Genomic DNA, 13,512 nt, shown 5'->3' with positions numbered 1-13,512 from the left:
ACCCTATACGAGCTTGCCATGGAAAGGAGTAAGAAGAATTGGATGAAGGCAGTAGGAAAGCAGAGAGACGGAAGGGAAGGCATCTTCATACGCTTATCTGAAGTTCCTACCAATGAATTACATAAGTATCACTATCTTTACCTTTATGTTATTTTCGTTCATCACCATTACCATTTGAGTTTGCCTGACTAAGATTTACAAGATGACCATAGCTTGCTTCAATACTAACAATCTTCGTGGGATCGACCCTTACTCACGTAAGGTTTATTACTTGGACGACCCAGTGCACTTGCTGGTTAGTTGTGCGAAGTTGTGTAATGCCATGGTATTGAGCTACCACGTTTTTGGAGCCATTACCGGGGATTATGAGAGTTGTGAAAAAGTATTGTTCACAATTTCGCGCACCACCAGCCCGCCTTTTTTGGCGGGTTACGCGGGCCGGCTCGGCGGGTTTAGGCCCGTTTGCCACCCCTAAGCTAAAGTAGTGGAATGCATGCTGGCACAATAATCATTCAACTTGGACTTTGCATCTCAAATGGCAGATTGCAAGATGGCTGCTTCCTCATCACAACCAACAAACTCATAGGCAATGTTGTAGAACTCTGAACACAAATCCCTGAACAGGTTGTGACCTTCATTGGTCCGAGCCACATCATGGCTACTCTTGACGTAGGTGTGCTTGCGGATGACGTTCTTACTCCACCGAGGAAGCACATAGCAGCTCGGTACTGTGTCAACTCTGTAGTATGACCACACAGCAAGAGTGTGGCAACACAATATACCAGTGGATCCAAACTTGTTTACTCGCACCGAACCTTTTGACTCAATGGGTTAGACTCTACTATGAAAGTATGGTAGACAGGCTTCTCCCAAAATACCTTCTACTCATCCACTCAAACAGACATTGTGTCACCGTGTTGTTTAGTTGATCGAATCACATAATCGGTTTTTTTCTTACCTCCAACGGAAGGATCCTGAATATATTAATGGTGTATTCTTGCTGAAACTGTCTCTCAATGCCTATGCTCCCTATTCATGGAATGACTTATTTCGAGTCCGCACGGCATCATCTTCTAGCTCCTTTTGCTCCTTGTTCCCTAGCACATTGTTGTATTCATGGACGAACTGAACCAACCCACTCTTGCAATGCATAAACCCCCGTAAAATGCGTGCATACTTTCACTCCGCTGTGTACTCCTCATACCGGCCCAAAATTTACTCTTGAAGAATATTGGAACCCACTTCCGTCGATTCGCATAGAGGTCTACAAGAATAACAAAAGAAAAACTAAGCATATGAGTGTTGCTTAGACACAACATGATGACAACTTCATGAGGTCTGATAAAATAAATAAAAAACATCCATTTTTTCTATAAGAAAAAATATTTGTTTGTGTACCGAAAAGAACATCCACTGACAAGGTTAAATAGAAAAATTGACTACACCTAAAAAAAATGCACTGCAATCGACTCAAACCGGCGAAACTACTACCAGTGAATAAATAGGCAATATGCAACCCATACACGGGGGTTAATTTAACGACCACAGACCTGCTAACCATCTGTTCTGGCCTAGGTCAAATTCTTTGATGAATCCAGCCCAATCAACTTCAAAAGAGTCAGCAGACGGAGAATTCTACACAATGTGATTCATCTTAGCATTCAATTCTCCGTACGTAGCATACCCTCCGAGCTTGAATTGTGACTTCTTCATTTTGTGCCAGATGCACCGTCGGTGGACAGTATCCGGTAAGACCTTCCTAATAGCACTGGCCATGACCTTGCACTGGTCAGTGATGATCCCCCTTGGTGCAGTCCCGACGTATCTCACCCATTGCGTGAACACCCACTTAAAACTAGGGATCTCCTCGCTCCCAAGTAAAGCACAACCAAGAAGAGTAGACTTCCCATGGTGGTTTACACCGACAAAAGATACAAACGGTAGACCATGCCTACGAAAACACCAACCATAAATGAGTGACAGAAACACAAATTTAAAAAATAACAACTTTTGCAATTCACCAATAAATATACAGACCCGTTTCTTCTATAAGTGGTGTCAAACGACACCACATCTCCGTAATATTCAAATGAAGCCCTGCACCTTGCATCTACCCCGAGTGCGCTCCTGAATTTATTAGCATCACTAGCATCAATGGCATGAAAGAAGTTGGGATTGATCTCCTTCATTCGAACGAAATAATTCATCATCCCCTTAAAGTCCGCATTGTCATCGGCACATTGGAGTTTGCTTGTGATGTAATTTCTAACATCATTTTCTGAAAAACTCAGGTTTGAAGACCCACCAACCTCGTTTGCCAGTGCTAGATACGTCTTGTTGGGTCTTATTCTAGCCTCGTCGTTATCCGTAATGATGCACTTAGCATGTATGGTCAACTCCTAGTACTCATGATAGTGGACAACTTTCTTAGCCAAACAGGGGTTAGAATGCCTCAATTCTAATCTAGACACAACCCAACTTTTCTTCTCCTTGTCCAGCATGACATACATCCTTGCTCTACATCTCGTGGCTGTAATTTTGTTCGCTCGAGTTGCTACGTTCACCCTAGACTCTCGATAACCTTCTCGCGTGAAGTGAATAGATTGATTAACCGGTATCTTTGATTCCTTCCGCATCTTGTCGAAATTTGTGTTCCTGATTTTAGTAACAAACCCAACTTTCTTTGCATAGTTTGCATAAAATTTCTGTGCCAGAGGCAACGGACCAAAACTCATTCCTATGACTGGGATTTCCTCTTCACCGTCCCCACTATGATCCGGCAACTGTAACGTCAATACACAAAACTAGATACGAATCAACACTAGCACTAATACAATAAGTATTTAATACCGATTCTTAGCATACTTTAACAATATATCAACTAAATATTTCACTGTACCCGAATTTTTCAAATAAATAAGCTTTTTGAACTTTAAAAATATCTAATTATCATGAATAAGAAACATTCACACAGCACATTCAAACCTCGTGTCTCGAGTCCAACTCATCCTTTCTAGTCACAACGATGTCGGTAATTTTGTCGACCTTCAATTAAAGACACCGGAAAACACTATTATTAAGTTAAGATCCTTCCTTACTATATAATGCATGATTCCAATAAAAAACATCAAAAAATATTGCAAAACTAATCTGGGAGTCAAGCATAATTTGATGATGGCAATTCTTAGGATTCGAACATGCTGGGTAAGTATTTAGTAGCAATTTTAAGCATACTTTGCTCAACTAAATATATCACTGTACCAGAATTTTTTAAATGAATAAACTTTTTGAACCTAAAAAACATCTAATTAGCATGAATAATAAGCATTCAAATAACACATTGTCATAACATTTCTTACAACGCAGGACCAACTTATGCAACATACCTTAGTCCCTTCTTGCTCTTGAATAACTACTTCACCCATACTGAATTCTTCATCGCCTTGGATTGGATTGATCAATGTACTAATCGATCCGCCTTCCGGAGTTGAAAACGCCATGGAAGATGCTCTCTTTCGGAAGTATTGCACCGCACCCTTCTCTTGGATGTTTGATTGGAGGAAGTTGGTGCCGCTGATGTAACCAAGAGCGAACCATGCACCGTAGCCGCCAAAAGGGAGATAGGGTGAATAATCGGGAGCGTAGACTTCACTTGAGAATGGAGCGGCGCTTTGATGATCCGATGGAGGAGGTTGGCGTCGTTGATGTAACCAAGAGCGAACCATGCACCGTAGCCGCCAAGAGAGAGAGGGGGTGAAGAATCGGGAGCCTTGTCTTCGCTTGAGAAGGGATCGCCACTTGGATGGTTGGATGGATGAGATTGGCGCTGTCGAATGGTCGAATGGATGAGATCGACGCCGTCAAATAGATGAAATCGGCGCCGCTGATGATATGAATAGAGAACCATGCACCGTAGCCACCAAGAAAAAGAGAAGGTGAAGAATCGAGTTTGATTTCACTTCTGTGATTCCAGGAGCAATTTTTGAAACATATCACTCAAAAGTTGATTTTGAATTAACAACAATTAATAACAAATATTGTAAATTAAAAAATAAAACTAATTAAAATAATTATTATTAATTGAATTGTTCAATTTTTGGCTGATTAAGAATTAGTTCTATGTACTTTTCTTTTCACATATTATGCCAAATCGATACATTTGAAAAATCAACATATAGTTATTTTCTTAGAGCAATGCTAGGGGGCCAGTAATTTTTGTGATTGTTAGCCATCAACTAGCCATCAATGATGATTTGATGGTGTGAGATTGGTGTGAAATTTTATCCAATGGCTCACCTTCTTCTGTTGGTTATATGTTGGCCAATATTCAATAAAACTGCTGGCCCCGTAGACTTTTCCATTTTCTTATGCTAATATCTTAAATTGCTTTATAGCAGGTCTAAAAGTTGAGATAAATAATAATAATCACACAATTGCAATTGAATCCAAAATCCATACAAAGATAAGCCAATTCATGACTACATTGTAAGTTTGTAACAAATACAATATTCAATTCTTAAAATAAAGATCACATTAAATTATCAGATCAGTCTCACTAATTTAATAATAGAAGAAAGACTTTTCAAAAAAATATAATAGAAGAAAGAAAATAATAACAAAATAATAAATGAATGTAATAAAAAATTGATTTGCATCAATAAAAGGTAAAAAAGAAATTTTCATATCTCCTCCAATTTCTGAAAAGGGATAAGTTCATAATCTCTATTATTAAGCAACGCAACGTGGCGAGCATTAGATACTTGATGGGCATAGCATTGCTGCATGTTCAACAAGTGTTGGCTGCCGAACGTTCCATCCTCCCAGCAGCTATGTGGTGTCTTCGCTGTTTTGTATCGTCTTCCCTTTCTATGACATGCATATAAATCGAGAATGAAGAAGCACCATAGCCATCTTGTTGATTGAAGCTCAATAGAAGATACGGAAAAATGAAATCTTCAAAGGAGAAGCTAAGCAACATGGCCAGTGCCGCCAAGGAACACGTTGACATCTGCGGAGCCAAAATTGACGAGAAGGTCCTCTCCATTTAATTTCTTTTTCGGCTTTCTTTCTCGATCTTACCCGTTTGATTAACATCGAGCGGAATTACTTTCTGCAGCAAACTCCCATTGATGTTTTACCGACGACAGCAACTCTAATCATTTTCAATTAAACAATCATTTTAATTGATTTATCATTTATTTGATTTTAATATTTTCTTTTCGTTTTTATATTTTTAATCTTTATTTGATGTTAAAAATGTCTTTAATTTTCGTGTCTTTATTCCGAGTCTTATTATCAGTACTCGGAACCAAACGGCTTTTAAAGGACCAAGCTCTTCCCCGTGAGAAGAGGAGAGTGAGAGAGTGATAAAGTTAGATATTAAACACATTATAGTATTCACCCATAAAGAAAATTACAAGGTGAATGGTAACTAATTCTTATTTTATTATTTTATCAAGTTTATATCCTGGCATTGGTAAAATGATAAAGTTAAGAGATAAACACAATATTCACATATAATGGAACTCACGAAGTCAAAGTTACAAACTAATACAAAGTCAATCATATTTTTTTTCTGTTTAAAATAGCGCAGACAGAGAAAGCAAGGGCACGAACAGAGGAGGAGAAAGTGATAGCACATGAGCGCGCAAAGGCGAGAGAAGCAAAGGCAAAAATGGAGTTGCATGAAGCCAAAGCCAGGCATGCAGCCGAGAAGCTAAGCACCAAGCAGGCGCACCTGGACCCTTCCTCGTTTGGAGCACACCATCAGCAGCCCCCAACAACAACGCACCAGCAACCATTAGGGTCTCTTGCAACGCCTGCTGGAGGAGTCACCAATCCTTCATATCCATTGGGAGGAAATCATCATATCAATAAGCACATTTAGATATATGTGTATGTATACGGTTATACTTAGTTATTCCCCCCACTGATGGCCACTACTACTGTTTCTTTGCGTGTTAGTTTCTGTTTCTGGTGATTCACGTTTTCAGTTGTTAGTTATCGGATATGTAATGTGGGAGCGAGGGGCGTGTTAGCTTTCTTGTATAGTTGTATGTACTTGAGAACAGTTTGTATAGTTGTATGTACTTGAGAACGGTTTGTCTCTCCTGGTAATAATTTTTGAATCATAATTTGTGAGAAATGTTTCAACATGTTTTGCTTTATTTGTAGTAAATTGCAAGTACAGTTGATACAAATTGTTGGATTTTTATCTGCAAGGAGAAAGTTTACTCAATTTAGTATTGGGTGAAGTAAATACTGGCTCCATATTTCATAATAAGTGGGTTAGTTTAATACAAAGAAATAAAGGAAATAAAGAATATTTTGATATAATAGTACAAAAATATTTTTGTGATGGTAAAAATTATTTTCATATAAAAGGATATATTTTGATTGATCTAATTAACAGCACATTTATTTTATTTTTAAAAATTATATTCTTAAGAATAAAGTTTTATTAAAAATTATATGTAGATATTTAAATGAGACATTTTAAATTTTAAAATATGAATAAAACATTGCAGTAATATCATTTTAGAAGTATTATAGATTATTAGTTTTGTATTAAAGTGAAATGTGGGTGGCATACGGGTGTGTTTTTGTCCTGTTTCTTCTTATAATAACTGACTTGTATTTTGCTTCCATTTGTTAGATGTAAAAAGTTGAGGAAACATTTCAGGTATGCCTTTGTACTTTATTGGTATTTCAGTGTGTCGTGTATTTTTAGGTTTTCAGTTTTATATTTGTTGTTCATATTCTAGACCGAGTGTTGGACGATGACGAAACAATCGACCTATTTTAAGGTTGGTTCGCCACCGATTTTTTCATAACGAGTTCGGCCAAATTACTATAGAGGCTCAACAAGCCCAGAGTAGAGGATCACAGTTCACCTGAAGGCGGTTGGCCAAAAGATAGGTTATCTCACCCACAAAAAAGATAAGATAAGATAATAAATTTATCTCGAGGGAGGTTATTCTACACTACTATAAATACACTGGCACACCCAAGTATAACTGATACTCTAATTCTACAAAAAACATGTTTAAAGCCCGTACTGACTTAAGCATCAGAGTCTCTTGCAGGTACTATCACCCTCCGGTGACCAAAGACCAGCTGCACCTCGCATTCCAACAAGTCGGGCACGGCGGTAACGATAAGTTCAGAAGATCTCGTCCGAGATCGACCTCTAACTTCAGGTAACCCCCAAAACATTGGCGCCGTTGCCGGGGACCTGGAAGTCATCCAATCACCATGGCAAGTAACTCCTACCAACGACCTTAACTCCGGATTGGATGAAGGAACGCCACTTAAAAACATAGATGCCACACTAAAGGACACGCACCAATCCAAGGGAGACAAACAACCTTAAAACACTGAAATTCTGGATGCCATCCGTGAACAGCAGGATTGCCTCAAATAGCTCGAACAAGAAGCTGAACGTCAATGAGAAGCTGAGCGAGACCTCTGGAGAGAAACAAGACAACGTCGAGAGTTAGAAGACAAGCTCCAAAAGCTCGAAGCCGACCTCAAATCCAAGACCTCCCATCGCGAGGATAACCCTTATAAGGACCAAAACCCGTTCACGAAAGAAATCATGAAGGCTAAAGTCCCGAAGGACTTCAAAGCCTCTGATATGACCCCATATGATGGTACGTCCGACCTACCTCAGCAATTTTAGGAGTCGGATGTATCTCACGGATACTTTAGATACGACTCGTTGCAAGGCCTTCCCGACCACCTTAACCAAAACGGCAATAAAATGGTTCGACAGCCTGCCACCAAGGTTGATGGCAAGCTTCGATGACCTCGCCAAGAAATTTTTGGCCAGGTTCTCCATCCAAAAGGACAAGACTAAGCACGCTCTGAGTCTGCTAGGGATTAAACAAGAAGATCGAAAAGGTCTCCGCAGTTACATGGAAAGGTTCAATAAAGCATGTCTTGATATACAGAATCTTCCTACAGAAGCAGCTATCATTGGACTCATTAACGGCTTACGAGAAGGACCCTTTAGCCACTCCATACAAGAAGCACCCAACATCTCTTAACGAGGTTCAAGAACGGGAGGAAAAATATATTAATATGGAGGAGAACTCCCGATTAGGAGAAACCTCAAAGACCGGACTCTCCTACCCAACTCGGGACAAGGATAAAGAGTCTTGAAAACAAGAATACCAACTTACTGAGAAACTTAGAAAATACCACAATTATACCCCCCTTCAGGTGTCCCTTGTAGATGTCTACCGAAAAATATACAACACCCAGAAGATTTTTCCTCCTCGTCCGATTAAACACAAGAGAGGAGAAAGTCGGACAGAATATTGCGAATACCACCGAATTTATGGACATCCTACTAACGACTGCTACGACCTGAAGAATGTCATAGAGAAACTAGTTCGAGATGGAAGACTAGATCGGTTCCTAGCCAATAGAGCGGACGAGCCAAAAAAGTGAAGAAGGGATGAAGAGGGAGAGACATATTCACATGATAAATGGAAGATTTGCAGGAGGAGGGATCTCCAAGTCAACCCGCAAACGACACCTTAAGGAGGTGTACCATGTCAGAGAAGGGGAGGTCATCCGACCTCCCCACTATTACCTTCACTCAAGAAGACGCCGCATGCATCATCTCAGAACACGATGACCCCGTGGTTATTACAATCATATTTGCCAACGCCAATCTCCACCGAACGTTGGTAGACCAAGGGAGCTCTACGGATATCCTATTTAAATCGGCCTTCGACAAACTTGGCTTACAAGAGAAAGAACTCAGAGCATATCCAAATAGCCTATTCGGGCTTGGGGACGCTCCAATCCAGCCACTTGGGTACATCCCACTACATACAACCTTTGGAAAAGGAACGCAGACTAGAACATTGAGCATAGACTACATCGTTGTCGACGTGAGCTCTGCGTACAACGCCCTCATAGGTCAGACAACACTGAATCAGCTCGCTGTGGTGGTCTCCACTCCACACCTATGGATGAAGTTTCCAACTCCAGAAGGGATTGCCACTATCAAGTGAGACCAAAAACTCGCGCGATATTGCTACAACGAAAGCCTAAACCTAAAAGGCGACCCTAGAGGAAAGGAGTCTAACACCATTGAACTCGGTGGAGCCCGAGCGTGAGAAAAATTTCGACCACAACCAGAGGGCAAAACAGAAGAAATCCAAATTGGGGGAACTAATGGTAAAACAAGAAATATAGGCGTAAACATAAAAGGAGACCTAAAGGAGCTATTGATACAGTTCTTAAAGAATAACTCTGATCTCTTTGCATGGAAGGCCGCTGTTCATGCATTGGTTCGAGCTATAAAGGACCGGGTTGGCCGACCTCTTAGAAGGTTGGCCCATGACCGACCTCTTGAAAGGTTGGTGTTCCGAGGGTTACCTGAAACTGTAGGTCGATCTCGGATGGGATCTTCTGTAATGGTCGGAGTTGCTGTGTCCGATTTGTTGGACTTGGTGGCGGTGCTGATTCCTTCATCCCCAGAGGGTGGGGGGTATCTACAAGGGACTCCGATACTTAAGTTAGCAAGGGTATTAAACATGTATTGAGTAGAATCAGAGTATGAGTTATACCTGGGTGCTCCAGTGTATTTATAATAGTGCAGCGTGACCTTCTTAGATAAGATAAGTTAGTTATCTTATCTTATCTTTATCTTTTGAGTGAGGTCATCTTATCTTCAAAGGAACCGCCCTTCTCCCTGCGGGCTTGGACTGCCTTGGGCTTTGGTACGCGGTCCTCTATTTAGGGCCCTTCTTTGGGCTTCCTTGTCGACTTGCCCTGAACTCTCTGAGAAGAGGTCGGGTCATCCTGACCTGAAGAGGTCGGTCGCTTTGTCTGTAGAACATCCCGGGTCAGACAACTCGACCCAGGGTATGAACAGTGCCCCTGCTCGAGCTCGGTCTTTATTTGGAGGTAGAGTCTTTAGTTTTTAGGACTTCGAACCTTCTCGGGTGAAGCCGAACTCGAGCATTTTGTCGCTTTTATCTTTGTAGAACTCCTTTTTGAATATGGAATGTTTCTGTTTCTTTAGAAGCGCGCGCTTTAGTGCTCTAGCTTTGGAAACGTGCGAGGGTTTAACACCCTTATTAATTGGCTTTTAATGCCCTATTTCTCTTGGTTCTTTTATTCGAATTTTGTATCCAAGATATGGTTTTCTTTTTCCTATAACTTTCCCTTTTTTTCGCTGCTTTCATCCTGCCTTCTCGTTTTTTCTCTGTGACGCTTTGGTATTTGCTGGTGCTTTTGCTTCGCGGTCGATCTTCGCTGCTCCGCTCCACTTCTTCAGCTTTTTTATTTCAAAGCTTTCTTCCTTTTTCCAGGTTGGTTTTGCTTTCTCTTCACCGTTTTATTTCGGCTACTTTGTTTTTGATTTCTTTTGATGACGCTCTGATTTTGTACGTTGGAAAGCTTGAACATTTTTCTTATTTTTGTGCTTGGTTTATTGCTGTGATGCCTGTTTCCTGGTCTTCTTTCGTCCTTATGTATACTTTGGGTGATTTTCCTGGTTTTGGCTTCTTTTTAGGGCTTCGTGTGTTGTCGTTGATTTCCGTATTGCTGTTTTGAAAAAGGTTGCTCCTTCGATAACTTGTTTGCTCCATTGATGATTTTGTTTTTGTTGATGAATTTTCTTTGATAGTGACGATGGTTTTTGATGACTTTCCTTTGACTTTTGCCTTTTTCTCCTCGGGACGTTGTTTGTTTGGGAGAGAGAGTTTTATTTTTGTAGCTTTTTCTGAGACTTTACTCTGTTATTGCCTCCAAAGGATGCCCCTGGACCTCGTTGTGCGTCCTGGGAATTTCCTTTTACTGTTTGTGTGCATGAGGTCGCGTTGTCCGAGTTGCTTCCATCTTGCCCGAATTTGTTTTTGGGTTAGTAACCCGTTTCCTTTTGTTTGTAGGATTAGTTAGCCATGTCATCTCGCAAAAATATTGTCGAGGCGTCCTCTAAGGTTCCTGAGGGGATGTCTGACTGGTTGGACTCCCTTGTGTTGCTATGTGTATCTCTAGCTAACGCAAAGTTCTGTGCGGAGCTTAAAAAACACCATCGGATATGTAGTAGTGAGAATCAAGAACGCAACTATGAGATGGTGGCACCCGATTCTGATGACAGGGTCTGCTTTCCTGTACCGACCCAGGGGGGGCGTCCTTTCTTTTATGCATATGATTTCTTCTTTAGCCAGATGGATATTACCCTTCTTTTTACTTCCTTTGAGACCGACCTGTTGTGGTCTTGTAATGTGGCCCCATCTCAGCTTCATCCGAATTTTTGGGGTTTTATTAAGATTTTTCAGCTGGTTTGCCATGAATTTGGTGTTAAGCCTTCTTTAACCCTTTTTCTGTATCTGTTTGTGTTGACCGAGACTAGAACTACCAAAAAGAAATCTTCTTGGATTTCTTTTAGGTCGGCCCAGGGACATAAAGTCTTCTCCATGTATGATTAGTCTTTCCGCGATTTTAAGAATTACTTTTTCAAGATCCGAGCTGTTGAAGGAGCTCGTCCTTTCTTCATGGATGAGAATGGCGAGCCTCGTTTTCCTTTAGAGTGGCAAAGGAATGTAGTTGTGTCTAGGTATACCTGGGAGATGTTAGACGAGGTCGAGCAGGCCTTTGTCGCTACTTTGGAGGATATTTGGGGGAACCTCCTCATCTTGAGACCAAGAAATTTCTGGGGATCCATCCTTGATTCGTGCTGTGCTGGGTATTTTATAAACTGTGTTTGTAGAGCCGTTTAATCTTGGTGCTCCTAACTTTGATGTAGTTGGGTTTGTAGACCAACAGATTGCTCCCTATGGTGTCATGCCTACCGACGATGTATCCATTCTTCGTTATTTAGACTTTATTACTCGGAGTGGTATTACACTGGCACACATGGGAGCGGCTTTATACCGAACTCCTCAAGATCTTCCTATCCATGCTACCAAGGCTTTTATGGAGGAGGCAAAATCAGAGTTTGACCTTATTAAGGGTTTGAAGGAGGAGCTCAAGGTGGAAGTGGCCGAGCTGAAAAAGGAGCTGAAGGGGGAAAAGGCCCGGGCTATTGGTCTGGCGGCTGCCGCGCAACTGGCCGAGGATACGACTCTAAAACATAAAGATAGCTATGTTACTAATTATAGAGAGATGATGGAGCTCAGGAGTAGGTTGGAATTTATTCAGGCTGATTACACCGAACTTCAAAGTCATCTTGTAGGTAGTGTTACTGCGGCTTATGAGAATTTGAAAGAGCAATTTCAAGTTCTTGCGCCAGATCTTGAATTTTCCCTTATTATCCTGGACAATATTGTTAGGGATGGTAAGATTGTTCTTGACGATCCCGATGATGATGCTGATGATCGTCCTTCACTGCCTGCTACCAAGACTTCTGCTGTGCCGACTTCTCCGACTTCTACTGCTGAGATCAATCGTCCAGAAGGGCAACCGGATTGCCAAATCTTGAACCGAGATGATGGGACGGTAAATGCGGTGCCTCTTCAGACTCGTCCTCCTTCATCCCGAGTTGATGCTGCTGAGAAGTCTTCTAATGTTGACTGAGTTTTCTTTCTGTTTAATGTAAATAGCCCAGCTTGTGGGCTGTTGAACTCTTTATTTTGTAAATGGTGTTTTGCTGACTGTTGGTACTTCTTTTGGTTGCTTGCTTAGCAACTTTATTTTGAAAAACAAAGTAGTTTCCGAGCTTCGGGGGCTAATTTTGGTGGCCTCTGGAGCTTGCTATTATCAAAACTTAGTAGTTTTTATATCATGTCTGCTTGCACTCATCTTGGTACCTTCGTAGGTTGGGATTTTGTCCGACATGATCAGCTTGATTCTTTGGGTTTGGTTTTGTTTGTAATCCTCCTTTTTGGACCTTTATTTAGGTCTCTTTTGGGGACTATTTTTGTAATTTGTGTGTCCTGGGCCTGACTTCATCATGTCGGGTCCTGTCGAGTTACTTGGTAATCCTCTTTCTTGGACCTTGTTCAGGTCTTTTTCGGGGATTATTGGTGCACAAAATTGTGATCATCAACAATGGCGCCAAAAACTTGGTGGCACTCTCAAACGTGAATCACACTTTGTCACAACTCCGCACAACTAACCAGCAAGTACACTGGGTCGTCCAAGTAATACCTTATGTGAGTAAGGGTCGATCCCACGGAGATTGTTGGTATGAAGCAAGCTATGGTCATCTTGTAAATCTCAGTTAGGCGTATTTCAAATGGTTATAAAGGGTTCGAAATTAATAATAAATAAAGCATAAAATAAGATAGAGATACTTATGTAAATCATTGGTAGGAATTTCAGATAAGTGTATGGAGATGCTGTATTCCTTTTGAATCTCTGCTTTCCTGCTGCTTTCATCCAATCCTTCTTACTCCTTTCCATGGAAAGCTGTATGTAGGGCATCACCATTATCAATGGCTACTTCCCATCCTCTCAGTGAAAATGGTCCAAATGCTCTTGTCACAGCACGGCTAATCATCTGTCGGTTCTCGATCATGTCGGAATAGAATCCATTGATTCTTTTGC

At 41.0% G+C, this 13,512-nt stretch overlaps 2 protein-coding genes across 2 annotated transcripts; both read left to right on the top strand.

Annotated features, from left to right (window-relative positions):
* Positions 1-4,946: 4,946 nt before the first annotated feature.
* On the top strand, positions 4,947-6,012 carry LOC107485214 (late embryogenesis abundant protein 6-like). The gene is made up of 2 exons (XM_016105731.3): positions 4,947-5,033; positions 5,594-6,012. Exons 1-2 carry the CDS (start codon positions 4,947-4,949, stop codon positions 5,885-5,887), a joined length of 381 nt encoding a protein of 126 aa, XP_015961217.1. The 3' UTR covers positions 5,888-6,012.
* A 1,676-nt stretch (positions 6,013-7,688) lies between these two features.
* LOC107485204 (uncharacterized) lies at positions 7,689-8,048 on the top strand. Its single transcript, XM_016105722.1, has one exon. The coding sequence runs from the start codon at positions 7,689-7,691 to the stop codon at positions 8,046-8,048; it is 360 nt and encodes a 119-aa protein (XP_015961208.1).
* The last annotated feature ends 5,464 nt before the right edge of the window (positions 8,049-13,512 follow it).

Source organism: Arachis duranensis, unplaced genomic scaffold (assembly GCF_000817695.3).
Source record: "Arachis duranensis cultivar V14167 unplaced genomic scaffold, aradu.V14167.gnm2.J7QH unplaced_Scaffold_20802, whole genome shotgun sequence".
Lineage (NCBI taxonomy): Eukaryota > Viridiplantae > Streptophyta > Magnoliopsida > Fabales > Fabaceae > Arachis > Arachis duranensis.
Note: the sequence above shows the minus strand (reverse complement) of the source record. Positions and strands in the feature narration are given on the sequence as shown.

Bases quoted from the DNA above. Each gene is read 5' to 3' on its own strand.
- LOC107485214 (XM_016105731.3), top strand. From the start codon at position 4,947: ATGAAATCTTCAAAGGAGAAGCTAAGCAACATGGCCAGTGCCGCCAAG. The intron at 5,034-5,593 runs GTCCTCTCCATT...AAAATAGCGCAG, and splicing joins GAGCCAAAATTGACGAGAAG to ACAGAGAAAGCAAGGGCACG.
- LOC107485204 (XM_016105722.1), top strand. From the start codon at position 7,689: ATGTATCTCACGGATACTTTAGATACGACTCGTTGCAAGGCCTTCCCG.